This window comes from Salmo salar, chromosome ssa13 (assembly GCF_905237065.1).
Source record: "Salmo salar chromosome ssa13, Ssal_v3.1, whole genome shotgun sequence".
Lineage (NCBI taxonomy): Eukaryota > Metazoa > Chordata > Actinopteri > Salmoniformes > Salmonidae > Salmo > Salmo salar.
In genome coordinates this window covers 100245847-100268479 of record NC_059454.1, presented here as the reverse complement: position 1 = coordinate 100268479, position 22633 = coordinate 100245847, and the positions used below count along the sequence as shown (strand labels likewise).

The window sequence follows — 22633 nt, the reverse complement described above, 5'->3', positions numbered from 1 at the left end:
TTTGGGCTGAGGCAGAGACCCACCTCTGCTCCATGGCATCTCACCCTCTGCCTCCAGGCAGGTAGGCAGGATTCCAGAAGGCAACTCGAAACAGGTGTGTCAAGGCATGTTTACCTTCAGGATGACAGGAATGGCAGGAGTTTGGAATGTTCTGCTCAAGGACATGGGATGCGGAATCTACCTGAGCTCTGACATTCCAGCTGTGCTAGGGAAGAATGTTTTGATCTTAAGAGTCAGGAGACAATGTTTCATTCTACTGCTGGTGATTTGATCAAATTAAATTGTATTAGTTACATGCGCCGAATACAACAGGTGTAGACCTTACAGTGAAATGCTTACTTACGAGCACCTAACCAACAATGCAGTTAAAAAAAAATACGGATAAGAAATAAAAGTAACAAGTACTTAAAGAGCAGTAGTAAAATAACAATTGTGAGACTATATACAGGGGGGTACCGGTACAGAGTCAATGTGCGGGGGCATCGGTTAGTTGAGGTAATATGTACACTACCTTTCAAAAGTTTGGGGTCACTTAGAAATTTCCTTGTTTTTGAAAGAAAAGCACATTTGTTGTCCTTTAAAATTAACATCAAATTGATCAGAAATACAGTGTTAATGTTGTAAATGACTATTGTTGCTGGAAACGGCAGATATCTTTTTAACGGAATATCCTCATAGGCGTATAGAGGCTCGTTATCAGCAACCATCACTCCTGTGTTCCAATGGCACGTTGTGTTAGCTAATCCAAGTTTATCATTTTAAAAGGCTAATTGATCATTAGAAAACCCTTTTGCAATTATGTTAGCTAAGCTGAAAACTGTCGTGCTGATTAAAGAAGCAATAAAACTGGCCTTCTTTAGACTAGTTGAGTATCTGGAGAATCAGCATTTGTGGGTTCGATTACAGGCTCAAAAATGGCCAGAAACAAATAACTTTCTTCTGAAACTCGTCAGTCTATTCTTGTTCTGAGAAATGAAGGCTATTCCATGTGAGAAATTGCCAAGAAACTGAAGATCTCGTACAACGTTGTGTACTATTCACTTCACAGAACAACGCAAACTAGCTCAACCAGACCAGAATAGAAAGAGGAGTGGGAGGCCCCGGTGCACAACTGAGCAAGAGGACAAGTACATTAGTGTCTAGTTTGAGAAACAGACACCTCACAAGTCCTCAACTGGCAGCTTCATTAATAGTACCTGCAAAACACGAGTCTCAACGTCAACAGTGAAGAGGCGACTCCGTGATGCTGGCCTTCTAGGCAGAGTTCCTCTGTCCAGTGTCTGTGTTCTTTTGCCCATCTTAATCTTTTCTTTTAATTGGCCAGTCTGAGATGTGGCTTTTTCTTTGCAACTCTGCCTAGAAGGCCAGCATCCTGAAGTCGCGTCTTCACTGTTGACGTTGAGACTCGTGTTTTGCGGGTACTATTTAATGAAGCTGTCAGTTGAGGACCTGTGAGGCATCTGTTTCTCAAACTAGACACTCTAATGTACTTGTCCTCTTGCTCAGTTGTGCACCGGGGCCTCCCACTCCTCTAACTATTCTGGTTAGAGCCAGTTTGCTCTGTTCTGTGAAGGGAGTAGTACAGAGCGTTGTACGAGATCTTCAGTTTCTTGGCAATTTCTCGAATGGAATAGCCTTCATTCCCCCCTCCCCCCTCCCTTTTGTACACTACTGCTACTCGCTGTTTGTTTGTTACCTATGCATAGTCACTTGGCCCCCACCTACATGTACAGATTACCTCAACTAGCCTGTACCCCCGCACACTGACACGGTACCGGTGCCCCCTGTATATAGCCGCGTTATTGTTATTCTATTGTGTTACTTTTTATTATTACTTTTTATTTTTGTCTACTTGGTAAATCATTTCTTCTTCTTGAACTGCACTGTTGTTTAAGGGCTTGTAAGTAAGCATTTCACGGTAAAGTCTACACTTGTTGTATTCGGCGCATGTGACAAATACAGTTTGATTTGACTGACGAGTTTCAGAAGAAAGTTCTTTGTTTCTGGCCATTTTGAGCCTGTAATCGAACCCACAAATGCTGATGCTCCAGATACTCAACTAGTCAAAAGAAGGCCAGTTTTATTGCTTCTTTAATCAGAACAACAGTTTTCAGCTGTGCTAACGTAATTGCAAAAGGGTTTTCTAATGATCAATTAGCCTTTTAAAATAATAAACTTGGATTAGCTAACACAACGTGCCATTGGAACACGGGAGTGATGGCTGCTGATAATGGGCCTATGTAGATATTCCATAAAAACATCTGCCGTTTCCAGCTACAATAGTCATTTACAACATTAACAATGTCTACACTGTATTTCTGATCAATTTGATGTTATTTTAATGGACCAAAAATGTGCTTTTCTGTCAAAAACAAGGACATTTCTAAGTGACCCCAAACTTTTGAACGGTAGTGTACATGTACATAGAGTTATTAAAGTGACTATGCATAGATGATAACAACAGAGAGTAGCAGCGGTGTTGAGGAGGGGGTGGGTAATGCAAATAGTCTGGGTAGCCATTTGATTAGCTGTTCAGGAGTCTTACGGCTTGAGGGTAGAAGCTGTTTACAAGACTCTTGGACCTAGACTTGGCGCTCCGGTACCGCTTGCCTTGCAGTAGCAGAGAGAACAGTCTATGACTAGGGTGGCTGGAGTCTTTGACAATTTTTAGGACCTTCCTCTGACACCGCCTGGTATAGAGGTCCTGGATGGCAGGAAGCTTGGCCCCAGTGATGTACTGGGCCGTACACACTAACCTGTGTAGTGCCTTGTAGTGGGAGGCCGAGCAGTTGCCATACCAGGCAGTGATGCAACCAGTCAAGATGCTCTCGATGGTACAGCTGTAGTACCTTTTGAGGATCTGAAGACCCATGCCAAATCTTTTCAGTCTCCTGAGGGGGAATAGGTTTTGTTGTGCCCTCTTCACGACTGTCTTGGTGTGCTTGGACTATGTTAGTTTGTTGGTGATGTGGACACCAAGGAACTTGAAGCTCTCAACCTGCTCCACTGCAGCCACGTCACTGAGAATGGGGGCGTGCTGGGTCCTCTTTTTCCTGTAGTCCACAATCATCTCCTTTGTCTTGATCACGTTGAGGGAGAGGTTGTTGTCCTGGCACCACACGGCCAGGTCTCTGACCTCCTCCCTATAGGCTGTCTCGTCGTTGTCGGTGATCAGGCCTACCACTGTTGTCATCGGCAAACTTAATGATGGTGTTGGAGTCGTGACTGGCCGTGCAGTCATGAGTGAACAGGGAGTACAGGAGGGGACTGAGCACGTACCCCTGAGGGGCCCCTGTGTTGAGGATCATCGTGGCGGATGTGTTGTTACCTACCCTTACCACCTGGGGGCAGCCTGTCACGAAGTCCAGGATCCAGGAGACAATGCTTCATTCTACTGCTGGTGATTTAATCTTAGATTTGTGTTGGAGGAGCTAAACTAATATGAGTGTGGTAGTTTGCAGGGCTGGTCTGTTTATGTTCAGTATGAGGTTGCATTGTGACATGAAATCCAACCAACGTCATAGTGTGGAAATATCTTATGTTGTGCTTAGACTGGACTCAGTAGTTATCAGATGTTCCTTGGCCAGTTGACCTATGAGAGATGTTGACCTATCAGCAAGCCATCAGATGGAAATATATCTGTTATTATACTGTTATTACAGTACACTGGCTGCTTAGTTTAGGCTACACTTTTCAGCAGATATGTTTGATTGGTTTTGAATGTGGTTCTGGTTAGCTAGGCCTAGGCTTTGTCATAAATAGGGCCCAGGTTTGTTTGAGTCACCAGGGCTCGTGGCTGTGGGTGTTAATGTCTGTCATTAGAGCTCTTTGGTCTTTAGTTGGCGTACTAATGGTGTTTAAAATAGCGTTGTTCTACCTGTTCTCCTCCTGAGGGGAAATGGGATCACCAGCACTTTGCTATACAGGTCAGACATTATCTTAATTCAACAGCCTCAGAGATCTGTGCTCAATGAACTGGAACAAACAGAGATAGTGGGCTACTCAGAGAGAGGACACATAGGCTACAGTAGGCCACTAGGTCTACGATGTAACAACATCTCGATACAGCAGAGAATTCAGCAGGGAAAGGCTTAAAGACTGTCAGTAGGAGCTTGAAATGGTGGGAAATATTTAAGCCTGTGGCCTCAAATCCCAACCCCTGTTAGGGCCTAGGCTCAGTGGTATGGTCCATCTACATTTACATTTGACATTTAAGTCATTTAGCAGACGCTCTTATCCAGAGCGACTTACAAATTGGTGCATTCACCTTATAATATCCAGTGGAACAACCACTTTACAATAGTGCATCTAAATCTTTTAAGGGGGGGTTAGAAGGATTACTTTATCCTATCCCAGGTATTCCTTAAAGAGGTGGGGTTTCAGGTGTCTCCGGAAGGTGGTGATTGACTCCGCTGTCCTGGCGTCGTGAGGGAGCTTGTTCCACCATTGGGGTGCCAGAGCAGCGAACAGTTTTGACTGGGCTGAGCGGGAACTGTGCTTCCTCAGAGGTAGGGAGGCGAGCAGGCCTCCCTACCTACAGTTGGGAGTTGGTGGTTCAGTAGAGTGGTGATGTTTGGACTGGGGGAGAATGTTGAATATAGGCTACTGGGCTCCACCCGGCTCAATGCACTTCCTCACTTTGATAAAGCAGGATATGGCAGCCTGGCCAGTCGGTCATTTAATAACCCACAGTTCAGTTGTTCAGCTGAGAATGACCATGCCTAAGGCCTTCTGAGAAACGAGGGCCTTAACATTTTTACATGAACATTTTAGCCATTCAGCAGATACTCTTATCCAGAGCGACTTACAGGAGCAATTAGGGTTAAGTGCCTTTCTCGAGGGCACATTGGCAGATTTTTCCCCAAGTGGGCTCTGGGTTCAAACCAGTGACCATTTGGTTACTGGCCCAACGCCCTTAACCATTAGGCTACGAACCGCCCAAACAGGAGGCAATTGGAGAAAAACGGTATGGGAAAGTGTGAACTTACCGGGTTGGAATGGGCCGATCTGAATGGTCCGTTTTGAGTTGGGGGAAACAAAGATTGATTGATGTCCGCTTTGTGTTTCTCAGTGATCTGTGCCACTAACCAGGGTGGAGGTAGCCATGTTTACTGGACTTGTGTGGCTGTGGGAGAGACTTGGGTGGAGGAGGTAGCCTGAATCCCATACTGACTCGTCATAAGGATATTTGAGAATTAATCAAAGGTTAATCCAACCCATGTCGTGAACAGCTTCTGATTTACTCATCTGATGAGCTTCAGATTTAGCTCAAGATTTACCCTCTCATGAACAGCATTCTGTGTGTTTTGGTTGGAATTTGTATTACGATCATAGATTAGCAGGCACTGAGCCTTCAGCCTTCGCTTAGACAGTCTGAATGCAGGGCCAGAGAGAAAAACGCACTGTAGGGTTGCATCCCAAATGGCATCCTATTCCCTATATATAGTGCACTATTTTTGACCCGGGCCACCTAGAGTTCCATTTGGGTCGCACACTAGCTTTCTATGCCAAGCCAAACAGTCGGCCTCAGGGCTGTGGACAGCAGGGGACCACCTCACAGCTTAGCTCTTAGCAGAGTCTGACACTTGTCCTAACCTCCTGAAATATGAAACAAATCCCTCCTGCTATCTGTTGCATTAGCACTCTACTTTACCACTGTGTGGAGAGAGAGAGAGAGATGACTGAGAGGAGTATTGTGGGCTAATGTCCTCATGTACACTTCTCCATGTCTCTTGGGTGAGATGGCATAGTACTGTACATACTTCCTGATTGTCTTGGGGTAGGGTATCTCTGAGATATCATCTCTTTCAGGCAGGTGAGAGAGAAAGGCTTCTTTCTCGTAAAGATTCTAAAGGCTATAGATCAATATTGATGATGTGTCCATTGACAGAAGACCAGAGGGATCTAGACCCAGTATAGGTTGAAGTGCTTTATCCATCTCTGGTATGGTTTTCCATGTGTGGTGGATTTGTGTAGTCTTTTTATTGTTTTCAAGCCAAATTGTGCACTTCCTCAGTTTAGTTGTTTGTCCCAATCTTTCTTTTCAACTTCCAATTCACAGTCCCGTGCCTGTTTCCTGTTGTTCCCCCTGTCCTGTCCAGCAGGCCGGGTTCTCTGGCCTTGGCTTGGCACTGCCCACCGTGGTTACCATGGTGACCAGAATAGGGGGTACCTCGGTCACAGTGGGCAACTTCCTGTTGTGATTCTACACCTTTAGCTTTGCATTAGTGGTCCAGTCTGTTCCTGCTTCAGTAGCTAGCCAACGCCTCTCTTTGTTCACTCATTGCAGTCTATGGTTCATCGACAAACCAAACAAACTCCATGCTGTATTATGAAGAGTTGTCTGCTACAGCACAGACAGTACGGCGCCAGGCTAGTTCTGATTCAGTGATGGTCTTCCCCCACCTGCAATGTGTTGTGTTTGTTCAGTGGTAAAAATGTAGTGCGTTATTAATGAGGCAAACTGAAACCTTCTTCACCTGCTATCTTTACTATCAACACAAAGCGAACACATCTTTACATGATAAGGAAGTTTATTGGGTAATATATCGGACAAAGGTACAGTATCTTAATCTTCCACATTCAGAGGGTGTGTGGGCGGGTGTAGAAAATGACCCACAGCCACTACAAGAGTGAGCCTAAGTCTGGCTTTGCTGTATTAAAATCAAATCAGATGTTATTTGTCACATGCGCCGAATACAACAGGTGTAGACCTTACTGTGAAATGCTTACGAGCCCTTAACCAACAATGCAGTTCAAGAAATAGAGTTAAGAAAATATTTACTAAATATAAAATAAAAAGTAACACAATAAAAGGACAATAACAAGGCTATACAGGGGATACCGGTACCGAGTCAATGTGCTGGGTACAGATTAGTGGATACCGGTACCGAGTCAATGTGCTGGGTACAGATTAGTGGATACCGGTACCGAGTCAATGTGCTGGGTACAGATTAGTGGATACCGGTACCGAGTCAATGTGCTGGGTACAGATTAGTGGATACCGGTACCGAGTCAATGTGCTGGGTACAGATTAGTGGATACCGGTACCGAGTCAATGTGCTGGGTACAGATTAGTGGATACCGGTACCGAGTCAATGTGCTGGGTACAGATTAGTGGATACGCGGTACCGAGTCAATGTGCTGGGTACAGATTAGTGGATACCGGTACCGAGTCAATGTGCTGGGTACAGATTAGTGGATACCCGGTCCGAGTCAATGTGCTGGGTACAGATTAGTGGATACCGGTACCGAGTCAATGTGCTGGGTACAGATTAGTGGATACCGGTACCGAGTCAATGTGCTGGGTACAGATTAGTGGATACCGGTACCGAGTCAATGTGCTGGGTACAGATTAGTGGATACCCGGTACCGAAGTCAATGTGCTGGGTACAGATTAGTGGATACCGGTACCGAGTCAATGTGCTGGGTACAGATTAGTGGATACCGGTACCGAGTCAATGTGCTGGGTACAGATTAGTGGATACCGGTACCGAGTCAATGTGCTGGGTACAGATTAGTGGATACCGGTACCGAGTCAATGTGCTGGGTACAGATTAGTGGATACCGGTACCGAGTCAATGTGCTGGGTACAGATTAGTGGATAGCGGTACCGAGTCAATGTGCTGGGTACAGATTAGTGGATACCGGTACCGAGTCAATGTGCTGGGTACAGATTAGTGGATACCGGTACCGAGTCAATGTGCTGGGTACAGATTAGTGGATACCGGTACCGAGTCAATGTGCTGGGTACAGATTAGTGGATACCGGTACCGAGTCAATGTGCTGGGTACAGATTAGTGGATACCGGTACCGAGTCAATGTGCTGGGTACAGATTAGTGGATACCGGTACCGAGTCAATGTGCTGGGTACAGATTAGTGGATACCGGTACCGAGTCAATGTGCTGGGTACAGATTAGTGGATACCGGTACCGAGTCAATGTGCTGGGTACAGATTAGTGGATACCGGTACCGAGTCAATGTGCTGGGTACAGATTAGTGGATACCGGTACCGAGTCAATGTGCTGGGTACAGATTAGTGGATACCGGTACCGAGTCAATGTGCTGGGTACAGATTAGTGGATACCGGTACCGAGTCAATGTGCTGGGTACAGATTAGTGGATACCGGTACCGAGTCAATGTGCTGGGTACAGATTAGTGGATACCGGTACCGAGTCAATGTGCTGGGTACAGATTAGTGGATACCGGTACCGAGTCAATGTGCTGGGTACAGATTAGTGGATACCGGTACCGAGTCAATGTGCTGGGTACAGATTAGTGGATAGCGGTACCGAGTCAATGTGCTGGGTACAGATTAGTGGATACCGGTACCGAGTCAATGTGCTGGGTACAGATTAGTGGATAGCGGTACCGAGTCAATGTGCTGGGTACAGATTAGTGGATACCGGTACCGAGTCAATGTGCTGGGTACAGATTAGTGGATACCGGTACCGAGTCAATGTGCTGGGTACAGATTAGTGGATACCGGTACCGAGTCAATGTGCTGGGTACAGATTAGTGGATACCGGTACCGAGTCAATGTGCTGGGTACAGATTAGTGGATACCGGTACCGAGTCAATGTGCTGGGTACAGATTAGTGGATACCGGTACCGAGTCAATGTGCTGGGTACAGATTAGTGGATACCGGTACCGAGTCAATGTGCTGGGTACAGATTAGTGGATACCGGTACCGAGTCAATGTGCTGGGTACAGATTAGTTGAGGTAATTTATACATGTAGGTAGGGGTAAAGTGACTATGCATAGATGGGTGTAATTTGATTAATTGTTCAGCAGTCAACCTAACCAGCAAGGTGTCAATATTGAATAACTAAAGAACAAAGTCCATTTCTCACATTGTTTGTCTTGGCATGGCACTGATTTCTTAAGACAATAGCTGCAAATGGCGATGGGTAGCATTTCACTTTAGAACTGCACTGTCATTGTTTTTATGAACAAAGTTTAAGAGAAAGTTGATTGCATAGGACAAAAAAACTCAAATAAAACTAACTTTAAAACCCAATGTTAGGCCTAAACAGATTTTATGAGCTAGGTCTGTTTTGATGTTGATTATGAAGTTTTGGAGAGCTCAGTCCCTACCTGCAGTATGGTCGCGGTCTGTCCTCAAGGCAGCGTTTTTCTGTCAGCGAGGAGGTAAAAATGCTTCCTTAACACAGCCTGGTGTCATCTGCTCCGATGACATGGAAGTAATCTCACACTCCTCCATTTCCTTCTTTCTGGGGGATTTTCAGAGCCAGCTAAGAATAGGCTAGATATGGCTCTCTCATGTCACAGCAAGCAGCCAGCTAAGAATAGGACAGAGACATAGCCGTGGGAGGTAGGGGTGTTGAAGGTGCTGCAGCACCCCCTGACAAATTTAAATGTTTCCAAAATTATATATTTACTCCAGTCTAAGCACTGACTGAATTTGGGCAGCACATGCACCAAATATCAAAGAGCTTGTTGTGTTGAGGTCATAGAAATATAATCCATAGAACCCAGCTAACACAACGTTCTGAGAACTATATGTTTTCTTCGAGTTTGGTGAGATCATTGTTGTCATAGCGTACAACCTTCCCATAAAGTTTCCTACTGGTTTTTATGGTTCTATTTAAAGTAATGTTCTCAAATTGTTCCCAGAACATTAAGAAACAACGTTCTTCTGTTGGAATTTTTGTACTTCAATATAACGCTTTCTACAGGTTTCTTCATGGTTCAATTTAAAGTCCTGTTCTCAGAACATTAAACCTTTCCATAAAACCACAAAACATTGGTAACATTCAATTAACTTTCTAAGAATGTTATTTTAAAACATATACATTTCATTCGCAGCATCAACAAAACTCTATCATATATCTTGTTAACTGATCTTAATGAGTGCTTGATTCCTTTGAAATGGGGTCTGTTTGAATAGACTAAAATGAACAGCTTTGTATGCGTTAAAAAAACATGGCATGCTAGTTTCCTGGTGGCACGGTGGACTAATTCCATTGATAAAGAGCAGAAGATTATAGGTTTGAATCTCACTGACGCCATGCCACAATAAAAATTTAAAAAAATGTGTTTGCATGATTAATACCTAAGCAAATTAATTTCCATGTGTCCTATATGTGCTTGGAGTTCAAAACAGTTAACCCAAACTAAGTTAGCAGTGTTTATTAAGTCTTATTGAAATGTTCTCAGAACGTTATTTAATTACCCTCAAATAACCTAGAATTTATGTTGTCAGAACTTTTAATAAAACCTCCCAGGAAAACTTTCAGAGAACCATAGAAAAATCACAAAAATGTACATTCCCAAAACAGGTTACATTTAAAAAAAAGTTTTAACTGTAAGGAAACTTATGGCTTCGTTCCCAGAACCAAAAACCTCCATTCCCACACCTTCCAACCAACCAAATGTGCTAGCTGTGAAGGTTTTCTGAACCTCAGCCTGGTAATATGACTGGTAAACTCATTGGTATGCTCAAAATGTCTCTCAGTCCTAACTTGAATAGACTACCACAGAACGAGTCATATTACCCATAAAACCTAGCTAATTTTTATTTTTCCCATAGGGGATTTTAGAAACACTTACAATAAGGGCTGTGTTTTGTGTAGGCTTTTGATAATCGTGTAAATCTCTAGGACGGGGACTTTTATCAATATATTTGCCTGTATTTACCCCCCAAAAATGAAATGCTAATTAACTGCTAATGTGGCTAGCTCGCCCACACAACGCCATACACGTGGTCTGCGGTTGTGAGGCTGGTTGGACATACTGCCAAGTTCTCTAAAATGACGTTGGCTTATGGTAGAGAAATAAACATTCCTGCAGTCAGCATGCCAATTGCACACTGGTGTTGTGAGAGAACTGCACATTTTGGAGTGGCCTTTTATTGTCCCCAGCACAAGGTGCACCTTTATAATCATGCTGTTTAATCAGCTTCTTGATTTGCCACACCTGTCAAGTGGATGGATTATCTTGGCAAAGGATGTGTTGTTGTATGTGTCGAACTGCTTTGCTTTATCTTGGCCAGGTCGCAGTTGTAAATGAGAACTTGTTCTCAACTAGCCTACCTGGTTAAATAAAGATAAAATAAAAAGGAGAAACGCTCACTAACAGGGATGTAAACAAATACAGTACCAGTCAAAAGTTTGGACACACCTACTCATTCCAGGGTTTTTCTTTATTTTTACTATGTTCTACATTGTAAAATAATAGTGAAGACATTAAAACTATGAAATAACACATGGAATCATGTATTAACCAAAAAAGTGATAAACAAATCAAAATATTTTTTAGATTTGAGATTCTTCAATGTAGCCACCCTTTGCCTTGATGACAGCTTTGCACACTTTTGGCATTCTCTCAACCAGCTTCCAGAGGTAGTCACCTCTCAATTAACAGGTGTGCCTTGTTACTAAACATTCATTTGTGGAATTTCTTTCCTTAATGCGTTTGAGCCAGTCAATTGTGTTGTGACAAGGTAGGGGTGGTATACAGAAGATAGCCCTATTTCTTAAAAGACCAAGTCCATATTATGGCAAGAACAGCTCAAATAACCAAAGATAAATGACAGTCCATTACTTTAAGACATGAAGGTTAATCTGGAACATTTTAAGAACTTTGAACGTTTCTTCAAGTGCACTCGCAAAAATCATCAAGCGCAATGATGAAACTGGCTCTCATGACGACCGCCACAGGAAAGGAAGACCCAGAGTTACCTCTACTGCAGTTCATTAGTTACCAGCCCCAGAAATTGCAGCCCAAATAAACGCTTCACAGAGTTCAAGTAACAGACACATCTCAACATCAACTGTTCAGAGGAGACTGCATGAATTAGGCCTTCATGGTCAAATTGCTTCAAAGAAACCACTACTAAAGTACACCAATAATAATAAGAGACTTGCTTGGGACAGGAAACACAAGCGATGGACATTAGACCGGTGAAAATCTGTCCTTAGGTCTGAGTCCAAATTTGAGATTTTTGATTCCGACCGCTGTGTCTTTTTGAGACGCAGAGTAGGTGAACGGATGATCTCCGCATGTGTGGTTCCCACCGTGAAGCATGGCGGAGGAGGTGTCATGGTGTGGGTGTGCTTTACTGGTGACACTGTCTGTGATTTATTTTGAATTCTTTAGAATTCAGCATTCTGCAGCAATACGCCATCCCATCTGGTTTGAGCTTAGTGGAACTATAATTTCTTTTTCAACAGGACAATGACCCATCACACCTCCAGGCTGTGTAAGGGCTATTTGACCAAGAAGGAGAGTGATGGAGAGCTGCATCAGATTACCTGGCCTCCACAATCCCCCGACCTCAACCCAATTGAAATGGTTTGGGATGAGTTGGACCGCAGAGTGAAGGAAAAGCAGCCAACAGGGTCTCATTAGATCCACTTCTGCACTTCCGTGCTCAGCATATGTGGGAACTCCTTCAAGACTGTTGGAAAAGCATTCCTCATGAAGCTGTTTGAGAGAATGCCAAGGTTGTGCAAAGCTGTCATCAAGGCAAATGATGGCTACTTTGAGGAGTCTAAAATATATTTTGATTTAACTCTTATTTGGTTACTACATGATTTCATATGTGTTATTTCATAGTTTTGATGTCTTCACTATTCTACAATGTAGAAAATCGTAAAAATAAAGAAAAACAGGTGTGTCCAAACCTTTGACTGGTACTGTATGTGCACAAAATTTGAGATAAATAAGCTTTTTGTGCATATTCTGGGATCTTGTATTTCAGCTCCTGAAACATGGGACCAACACTTTACACGTGGGTGTGTCTTGTTGCTCCTAACCATCTCTTATAGCAAGGCTGCAGTAGGGGTCTGCAAGGACTCCCTCAGATAGGAGTCATGGCTGTTGATCGACTGGTTCAAGCTGTTGGTCATGCTCCTAACCCCCGACTCTCGCTCTCTCCATGAGTTCCTAAATACAAACATCGTCAAGTTGTCTATTTTTTCGTGGACTTGCCAGTCTGGTATAGGGCTAGTGGAGCTTGGTCATCTAATCTTGTAGGCTATTGAAATTCTCAGTCAGGGAAAGGGAAAAAAATGACATGGGCAGTAGTGAAGGAACTTGCTGGCATATGTCACCTGGTGGTGGAGTTGAAATAATGAACAAATTCACAAGATGGACATTTTAACTAATTCCGGGTAGTTGAGGATCAGAATTTGTCTAGTTTTGAATTTTTTATTTTATTTGTTCTGAAAACGGTAGTATTGTCAACCATCATCTTGTGTCTGCTTGTAACAACGTGATTTAGTCCTACGTCATGAGAGCTGAGCAGCCTGCCATCTTATTTAGAGCTACTTTATAAACATGTAATATTTAAGAGATTATGTGCCAGACTGGTCCTGCCATCACTCATCTCATAATAGTGATGTGAGAAAAAGCACTATACACTGAGTATACTAAATATTAGGAACAGCTTCCTAATATTAAGAATTCAAAATAATTAAAACAGCAGTGTTGCAGTTCTTGACACAAACCGGTGCACCTGGCACCTACCAGACCCCGTTCACAAGCACTTCAATCTTCTGTCTTGCCCATTCACCCTCTGAATGGCACACGTGCACAATCCGTGTCTCAAGGCTTAAAAATCCTTCTATAACCTGTCTCCTCCCCTTCATCTACGCTGATTGAAGTGGATTTAAGGTGACATCAATAAGGGATCATAGTTTTCACCTGGATTCACCTGGTCAGTCTATGTCATGGAAAGACCAGGTGTTCCTAATGTTTTGTATACTCAGTGTATGCTGCCACAGTGCCTATCATCACCACCAGAGAGCAGTCTCTTCCCATGTAATGGTGTAGTAGTCAATGGGTGGAGTACACTGTCCCTGAGCCTGTGCTGTTATCATTCGTAGCCTGAGAATGGTATACCGATGTCGACTTTCTAAATCTCAACCTGACCTACCTTTTTTTGTCTGTTCCTGTGTATGTAATGTTAAGATCAATTTGTTTAAGCTGCTATTTCAGACACTGCTAGGCTACACACACAGGTCTGTAATTGGTACCAATGAAGAGCATGTTTATCCTGTGCAACACCTGTGCAACATGAAAGGCTTGTCTTGTCTTCTCACCTTCCGCAAGGGGAGATCAGTGGGCTATTGTTTATATAGAGCAGCGCATGGTACTGGTTCGAACTGAGCTTGCAGTTTTACATGTGATGTTTATTCTATGAGCAGCAGACTCTGCTTAGCTGACCAGACCCATGTCATTTCCTTTATCAGCACCCAGATAGCGGTGAGGAACCTGGGATCTGTTTCTACTAAATGGACCAGAGACTGGGTGCACATTGCTTGTTGTGTAGAAACATGACATAACCACCATGGGGCCCTTACTGTGTGAGAGACCGGGTGTGTGAGACCGGGTGTGTGAGACCGGGTGTGTGAGACCGGGTGTGAGACCGGGTGTGTGAGACCGGGTGTGAGAGACCGGGTGTGTGAGACCGGGTGTGTGAGACCGGGTGTGTGAGACCATGACCAGCTTCCCTGGTTTCTTTTTCAATAGGAGGCCCCTATTGAGGTTTCTTTGATCTTCCATGTTGACGGAGCAACAGTCCCTCAATGACTTGGACCATGTTGCATAACACATCTGGAGGTTCACGTTCACTCACAACATCCTGTACTAATACTATGGTACCTCAATGCATCCTCTCTTAGCACACTGGCTATATAAGTTCAAAGACGTGTGGTGTGTCACAGGATTGCGTGTGTCACAGGATTGAAATGAAAGCGGAGGAGAGTTTTTTTCTCTCCTCTCCAGATCTTACATGATCTTTGGCTGGAAACAGATGGCGTTAACAGATGTGATCCTGCCCGACGTCTCCCGAGTGGCGAGTGGCGAGTGGCGTACTCGGTGGCAGAACAGACGTCAGTAGTGTCACAGAGTAGATCAGTGGGTGTAGAATCCAAACACAGATTCCACAGATACTCTAGCTCTGCTCTAGCTCTGGCCATCAGACCTGTTATTACTCTAACTCTGCAGCCCTTCTCTCCACCCCATCTTCCCTATCCTTTTATCTCTCTTTCCCACTCTCTCTTTCACTCTGTGTCTCTCTACTCTTCTCTTCATCCGTCTCTCCCTTCTACCTCCAGTGTTTCAGGACACTGTGCTGTAAAGGACCGCCCTCTCCCAGACCAGAGTATGACCTGGTGTGTATTGGACTCACAGGCTCGGGGAAGACCAGTCTACTGTCCAGACTCTGCAGTGAAGCCACAGACAACATCGGGCCAACTACGGGTGAGACTCGCTTTACCAGAAGAAAGCACTTTTCAATCGCTCTTTACACAGTTAGGCCTATATCACTTTATTTTTTATTTTTTTTGCAGTACAGTGTTCAAGTATACCATGCACTGAAACATTTAAGCTTCAGTAGTTAAGTGGTGAGCATTCAGACATCTTCCCTACCTGCTGAAAGAACCGGATTATAAGCCTTTCACAACACATACATGTGCTTTAGGCCTACATGTGTTGAAGACGTGCTGAATACCTTTCTCTTGCCTCTTATTAAGCTAGGTCTGCCTTATATCTGTGTGAAGCTTTACATGTCATTCTGTTTTCTAGGTTTTAGCATCAAAGCTGTTCCATTCCAGAATGCCATTCTAAACGTGAAGGAACTTGGAGGTAATTCCTTCACCTATTTTCGTTCATGATGGAAACACATTGTTCAAGCTGTTGGGGTACTCAACTTTTCTAGTTCAGTGGGCAAAACGATTTTGAAAAGTAATGGGTCGTATTGTTGGACAAGTATAGATGGGACTTCCTCCATTTCAAAAAGTTTTCTCCCATTCCGTGCTACCTGAACATAACCCTGGCTATACACACTCCAGCAATATCAGAATATCCCCATATACAGTTGAAGTGGGAAATTTACATACACCTTAGCCAAATACATTTAAACTCAGATTTTTACAATTCCTGACATTTAATCCTAGTAAAAATTCCCTGTCTTAGGTCAGTTATGATCACCACTTTATTTTAAGAATGTGAAATGTCAAAATAATAGTAGAGTGATTTATTTCAGCTTTTATTTCTTTCATCACATTCCCAGTGGGTCAGAAGTTTACATACATACACTCAATTAGTGTTTGGTAGCATTGCCTTTAAATTGTTTAACTTGGGTCAAATGTTTCAGGTAGCCTTCCACAAGCTTTCCACAATAAGTTGGGTGAATTTTCCTCCTGGCAGAGTGTAACTGAGTCAGGTTTGTAGGCCTCCTTGCTCGCACACGCTTTTTCAGTACTGCCCACACATTTTCTATAGGACTGAGGTCAGGGCTTTGTGATAGCCATTCCAATACCTTGACTTTGTTGTCCTTAAGCCATTTTGCCACAACTTTGGAAGTATGCTTGGGGTCATTGTCCATTTGGAAGACCCATTTGCGACCAAGCTTTAACTTCCTGACTGATGTCTTGAGATGTTGCTTCAATATATCCACATCATTTTCCTGCCTCATGATGCCCTCTATTTTGTGAAGTGCATCAGTCCCTCCTGCAGCAAAGCACCCCCACAACATGATGCTGCCATCCCCGTGCTTCATGGTTGGGATGGTGTTCTTCGGCTTGCAAGCCTCCCCCTTTTTCCTCCAAGCATAACGATGGTCATTATGGCCAACAGTTCTATTTTTGTTTCATCAGATCAGAGGACATTTCTCCAAAAAGTACGATCTTTGTCCCCATGTGCAGTTGCAAAACGTAGTCTGGCTAATTTTTACCCCTTTTTTTTCTCCCCAATTTCGTGGTATCCATTTAGTAGTAGTTACAGTCTTGTCTCATCGCTGCAACTCCCGTACGGACTCTGGAGAGGCGAAGGTCGAGAGCCATGCGTCCTCCGAAACACAACCCAACCTAGCCGCACTGCTTCTTGACACAACGCACATCCAACCCGGAAGCCAGCCGCACCAATGTGTCGGAGGAAACACCGTACACCTGGCGACCTGGTCAGCGTGCACTGCGCCCGGCAGCTGTTTAAAAGCACAGTCAATTTAGTGTATGTAAACTTCCGACCCACTGGAATTGTGATGCAGTGAATTATAAGTGAAATAATCTGTCTGTAAACAATTTTTGGAAAAATTACTTGTGTCATGCACAAAGTAGATGTCCTAACCGACTTGCCAAAACTATAGTTTGTAACAACAAATTTGTGGAGTGGTTGAAAAACAAGTTTTAATGACTCCAACCTAAGTGTATGTAAACTTCCAACTTCAACTGTATACGAACCCCCAAGGCATCTAAAACCATGTTAATACATTTTTCCTTGGCTAGCTGAATGTTAGAGTCCCCTAAGATAGTAAATATTATCGAGCCCCAACAGGTTAATACATTTTTCCTTGGCTAGCTGAATGTTAGAGTCCCCTAAGATAGTAAATATTATCGAGACCTTGAATGACACACATCCTGCATAGAGATGAGTCATCGTTATCTCTCCACGTTGATGCAGAAAGCAACGTGTCGGATAGACACGACACACAAATGAAGTAGCTAACACGTTCACTCAAATGTCACTCGCCCGCTGGGTGTGCAACTGTGTGGGTCAGAGAGGCAGTAATGTGTAAGTCCTTTCTGTGTTTGTATGTGTGTGTGGGGAGTGGGACACATGACATCATTGGTGTGGACAGGGACTCTCCCTTAGTTCCAGACAGGGTTCCCCTAGCTGCTGTTCTGAATCCACGTCCCAAATACCACCCTATTCCCTATTTAGAGCCGTACTTTTGACCAGGTAGAAAGTTGTGTATTTTATTTAACCTTTATATAACTAGGCAAGTCAGTTAAGAACAAATTCTTATTTACAATGATGGCCTACCCCGGCCAAACTCGGACGACGCAGCCAGCCAGTCTGCCAGCCAGCCAGTCTGCGGGTAGCTGCCAGCCAGCCAGTCTGCGGGTAGCAGCCAGCCAGCCAGCCAGTCTGCGGGTAGCAGCCAGCCAGCCAGCCAGCCAGCCAGTCAGTCTGCGGGTAGCAGCCAGCCAGCCAGTCAGTCTGCGGGTAGCAGCCAGCCAGCCAGCTAGCCAGTCTGTGGGTAGCGGCCAGCCAGCCAGTCTGTGGGTAGCAGCCAGCCAGCCAGCCAGTCTGTGGGTAGCAGCCAGCCAGCCAGCCAGTCTGTGGGTAGCAGCCAGCCAGTCTGTGGGTAGCAGCCAGCCAGCCAGCCAGTCTGTGGGTAGCAGCCAGCCAGCCAGCCAGTCTGTGGGTAGCAGCCGTATATCGGGGGGGTGGGGGGGGTCTGTTTCGTCTTTTAGTTCCGTATATCGGGGGGGGAGTTAGGGAGACAGGACTGTGTTGTTTGAATCTGATATGGGAGATGTTTGCAGGTCACCAGGTCATGCAGCACTGGTACTGTTTCTGTTTGGCTCTCTGTCTTTATTTCCCTGACAGTAGTCGTGTCTGTCTGCTAGGGATTGTAGTGTTTTTGGTTTGTCTGCCCTCTGGCTGAAATGTTTTTGGTTGGTCTCTGAGATGTTTTCAGTCTGTTCGTGGCTTTAGGAGAGATGATATGGGAGTTCAAAGCAGAGGGATTCCTCACAGCCTGTTTCCCGTCAGTGGGATGATGACATCATGCTGTGTGTGTGATCTGTCAGTCTGTGGCTGTTTCTCTATTTAATATTTGCTCAATTCCTCACATCATCTCTCCACACACACCTCTTTCCCCAAAAGAAGATTTGAGGGGGGGACCTTCTCCTCCAATACAGTTGAGAAGGAGTTGAGTAAACAGGATGTGAGGAATTGTGTAAAGACAAATTGAGATAGGGTCTTTGAGATATTGTCTGTCTACCAGGTCGGTGGATCGCACCAGGGAGGAGTTCTCAGCTCTGATGATCTAGTGTAGAACTGCCTGATGATCTGGTATGACCAGATGCTATACTGCAGACCTGGTGCTCTACTGTAGATCTGATGCTCTAGTGCAGACCATACCAGTGTATGTGTCCCACACGGTACCCTATTCCCATCAGGCTCTGGTCAAAAGTAGTGCACTATGTAGTGAATAGGGTGCCATTTGGGACACATGTCGTGTGTCCCGTCGGCGTGTAGCAGCCACCCGCCGGTCGGCGTGTAGCAGCCAGCCAGCCGGTCGGCGTGTAGCAGCCAGCCAGCCGGTCGGCATGTAGCAGCCAGCCAGCCAGTCTGCGGGTAGCAGCCAGCCAGTCTGCGGGTAGCAGCCAGCCAGCCAGTCAGTCTGCGGGTAGCAGCCAGCCAGCCAGTCAGTCTGCGGGTAGCAGCCAGCCAGCCAGCCAGCCAGTCTGCGGGTAGCAGCCAGCCAGCCAGCCAGCCAGTCTGCGGGTAGCAGCCAGCCAGCCAGCCAGTCTGCGGGTAGCAGCCAGCCAGCCAGTCAGTCTGGGGTAGCAGCCAGCCAGCCAGCCAGCCAGTCAGTCTGCGGGTAGCAGCCAGCCAGCCAGCCAGCCAGTCAGTCTGCGGGTAGCAGCCAGCCAGCCAGCCAGTCTGTGGGTAGCAGCCAGCCAGCCAGCCAGCCAGCCAGTCTGTGGGTAGCGCCAGCCAGCCAGCCAGCCAGTCTGTGGGTAGAGACAGCCAGCCAGTCTGTGGGTAGCAGCCAGCCAGCCAGCCAGTCTGTGGGTAGCAGCCAGCCAGTCTGTGGGTAGCAGCCAGCCAGTCTGTGGGTAGAAGCCAGCCAGTCTGTGGGTAGCAGCCAGCCAGTTTGTGGGTAGCAGCCAGCCAGTCTGTGGGTAGCAGCCAGCCAGCCAGCCAGTCTGTGGGTAGCAGCCAGCCAGCCAGTCTGTGGGTAGCAGCCAGCCAGCCAGCCAGTGGGTAGCAGCCAGCCAGCCAGCCAGCCAGTGGGTAGCAGCCAGCCAGCCAGCCAGCCAGTGGGTAGCAGCCAACAAGCCAGCCTGCGGGTAGCAACCAGCCAGTCAGCGGGTAGCAGCCAGCCAGTCAGTGGGTGGCTCAGGCATCTGAAAATACTAATTTCACAACATGCATGATGTCATACCATTTGTGGAAAATGTGGTTTCTGTTATCGTCACACGTGATTGTAATGCAATATGTTTTCTGGTAAACTGGCTTGTGGTCATGTTTTCTGTTCATCTAAAGTTACATATATACACTGAGTGGACAAAATACCAGATCTGTCCATGACATACAGTTGAAGTCGGAAGATTACGTACACCTTAGCCAAATAGATTTAAACTCTGTTTTTCACTATTTCTGACATTTAATCCTAGTAAAAATGTCCTGTCTTAGGTCAGTTAGGATCACCACTTTATTTTAAGAATGTGAAATGTCAGAATAATAGTAGAGAGAATGATTTCTTTCAGCTTTTATTTCTTTCATCACATTCCCAGTGGGTCAGAAGTTTACATACACTCAATTAGTATTTGGTAGCATTGCCTTTAAATTGTTTAACTTGGATCAAACGTTTCGGGTAGCCTTCCACAAGCTTCCCACAATAAGTTGGGTGTATTTTGGCCCATTCCTCCTGACAGAGCTGGTGTAACTGAGTCAGGTTTGTAGGCCTCCTTGCTCGCACACGCTTTTTCAGTTCTGCCCACACATTTTCTATAGGATGGAGGTAAGGGCTTTGTGATGGCCACTCCAATACCTTGACTGTCACACGCGTCGTTGAAGGGGGACCAAAACGCAGCGGGTGAGGTGCTCATCTTCTTATTTTATTAAAGAAAACACTTAATCAACATAAACAAACGACAAAAACAGTCCAGTAAGGTGCACAGACTATACTAGAAACAACCACCCACAAACACAACTAAATATGGCCTCCAATTAGAGACAACAACAATCAGCTGCCTCTAATTGGAGGTCATTGCCAAAACTCACATAGAAATAGAAAAGCTAGATTAAACATAGATATAGGAAAACTAGAACCTAAACCCACAATACCCAAACACACATAACAAACACCCCCCTGCCACGCCCTGACCAACTATAATGACAAATAACCCCTTTTACTGGTCAGGACGTGACATTAACTTTGTTGTCCTTAAGCCATTTTGCCACAACTTTGGAAGTTTGCTTGGGGTCATTGTCCGTTTGGAAGATCCATTTGCGACCAAATTTTAACTTCCTGACTGATGTCTTGAGATGTTGCTTCAATATGGCCACATGATGCCATCTATTTTGTGAAGTGCACCAGTCCCTCCTGCAGCAAAGCACCCCCACAACATGATGCTGCCACCCCTGTGCTTCATGGTTGGGATGGTGTTCTTCGGCTTGCAAGCGTCCCCCTTTTTCCTCCAAACATAATGATGGTCATTATGGCCAAACAGTTCTATTTTCGTTTCATCAGACCAGAGGACATTTCTTCAAAAAGTACGATCTTTGTCCCCATGAGCAGTTGCAAACCATAGTCTGGCTTTTTTATGCCAGTTTTGGAGCAGTGGCTTCTTCCTTGCTGAGCGGCCTTTCAGGTTATGTCGATACAGGACTCGTTTGACTGTGGATACAGATACTTTTGTACCCGTTTCCTCCAGCATCTTAACAAGGTCCTTTGCTGTTGTTCTGGGATTGATTTGCACTTTTCGCACCAAAGTACGTTAATCTCTAGGAGACAACGCATCTCCTTCCTGAGCGGTATGACGGCTGCGTGGTCCCATGGTGTTTATACTTGTGTACTATTGTTTGTACAGATGAACGTGGTACCTTCAGACGTTTGGAAATTGCTCCCACAGATGAACCAGACTTGTGGAGGTCTACAATTATTTTTCTGAGGTCTTGACTGATTTCTTTTGATTTTCCCATGATGTCAAGCAAAGAGGCACTGAGTTTGAAGGTATGGCCTTGAAATACATCCACAGGTACACCTCCAATTGACTCAAATGATGTCAATTAGCCTATCAGAAGCTTCTAAAGCCATGACATCATTTTCTGGAATTTTCCAAGCTGTTTAAAAGCACAGTCAACTTAGTGTATGTAAACTTCTGACCCACTGGAATTGTGATACAGTGAATTATAAGTGAAATAACCTGTCTGTAAACAATTGTTGGAAAAATTACTTGTCATGCACAAACTAGATGTCCTAACCGACTAGCCAAAACTATAGTTTGTTAACAAGACATTTGTGGAGTGGTTGAAAAACGAGTTTTAATGATTCCAACCTAAGTGTATGTAAACTTCAACTGTAGACTAACCAGGTGAATCCAGGTGAAATCTATGATTACTTATTGATGTCACTTGTTAAATTCACTTCAATCAGTGTAGATGAAGGGGTGGAGACAGAAGGATTTTTAAGTCTTGAGACAATTGAGACATGGATTGTGTATGTGTGCCATTCAGAAGGTGAATGGGCAAGACAAAACATGTAAGTGCCTTTAAACAGGGTATGGTAGTAGGTGCCTGGCGCACCGGTTTGTGTCAAGAACTGCAACGTTGCTGAGTTTTTCACCTTCAGCAGTTTCCTGTGTGTATCAAGAATGGTTCACCGGCCAAAGGACATCCAGCCAACTTGACACAACTGTGGGAAGTATTGGAAACAACATGGGCCTGCATCTCTGTGAAATGTTTTTGACACCTTGTAGAGTGCATGCCCTGACAAATTAAGGCTGTTCTGAGGGAAAGGGGGGGGGTGTTCTTAATCTTCTGTACATGACCAAAAGTATGTGGACACCTGCTTGTTGAACATCTCATTCCAAAATCATGGGCCTTAATATGGAGTTAGTCGTCCCCCCCCCTTTGCTGCTA

General features: G+C 44.9%; 1 protein-coding gene across 2 annotated transcripts in view; it reads left to right on the top strand.

Annotated features, from left to right (window-relative positions):
• Positions 1-22633, top strand: part of LOC106568397 (ADP-ribosylation factor-like protein 15) — a 59936-nt gene that overhangs the window by 11316 nt on the left and 25987 nt on the right. For both annotated transcript variants that reach the window (XM_014138705.2, XM_014138704.2), the window contains exons 2-3: positions 15088-15232; positions 15557-15616. In XM_014138705.2, coding sequence (XP_013994180.1) covers positions 15088-15232; positions 15557-15616 — 205 coding nt within the window. The remainder of the gene's footprint in view (positions 1-15087; positions 15233-15556; positions 15617-22633) is intronic.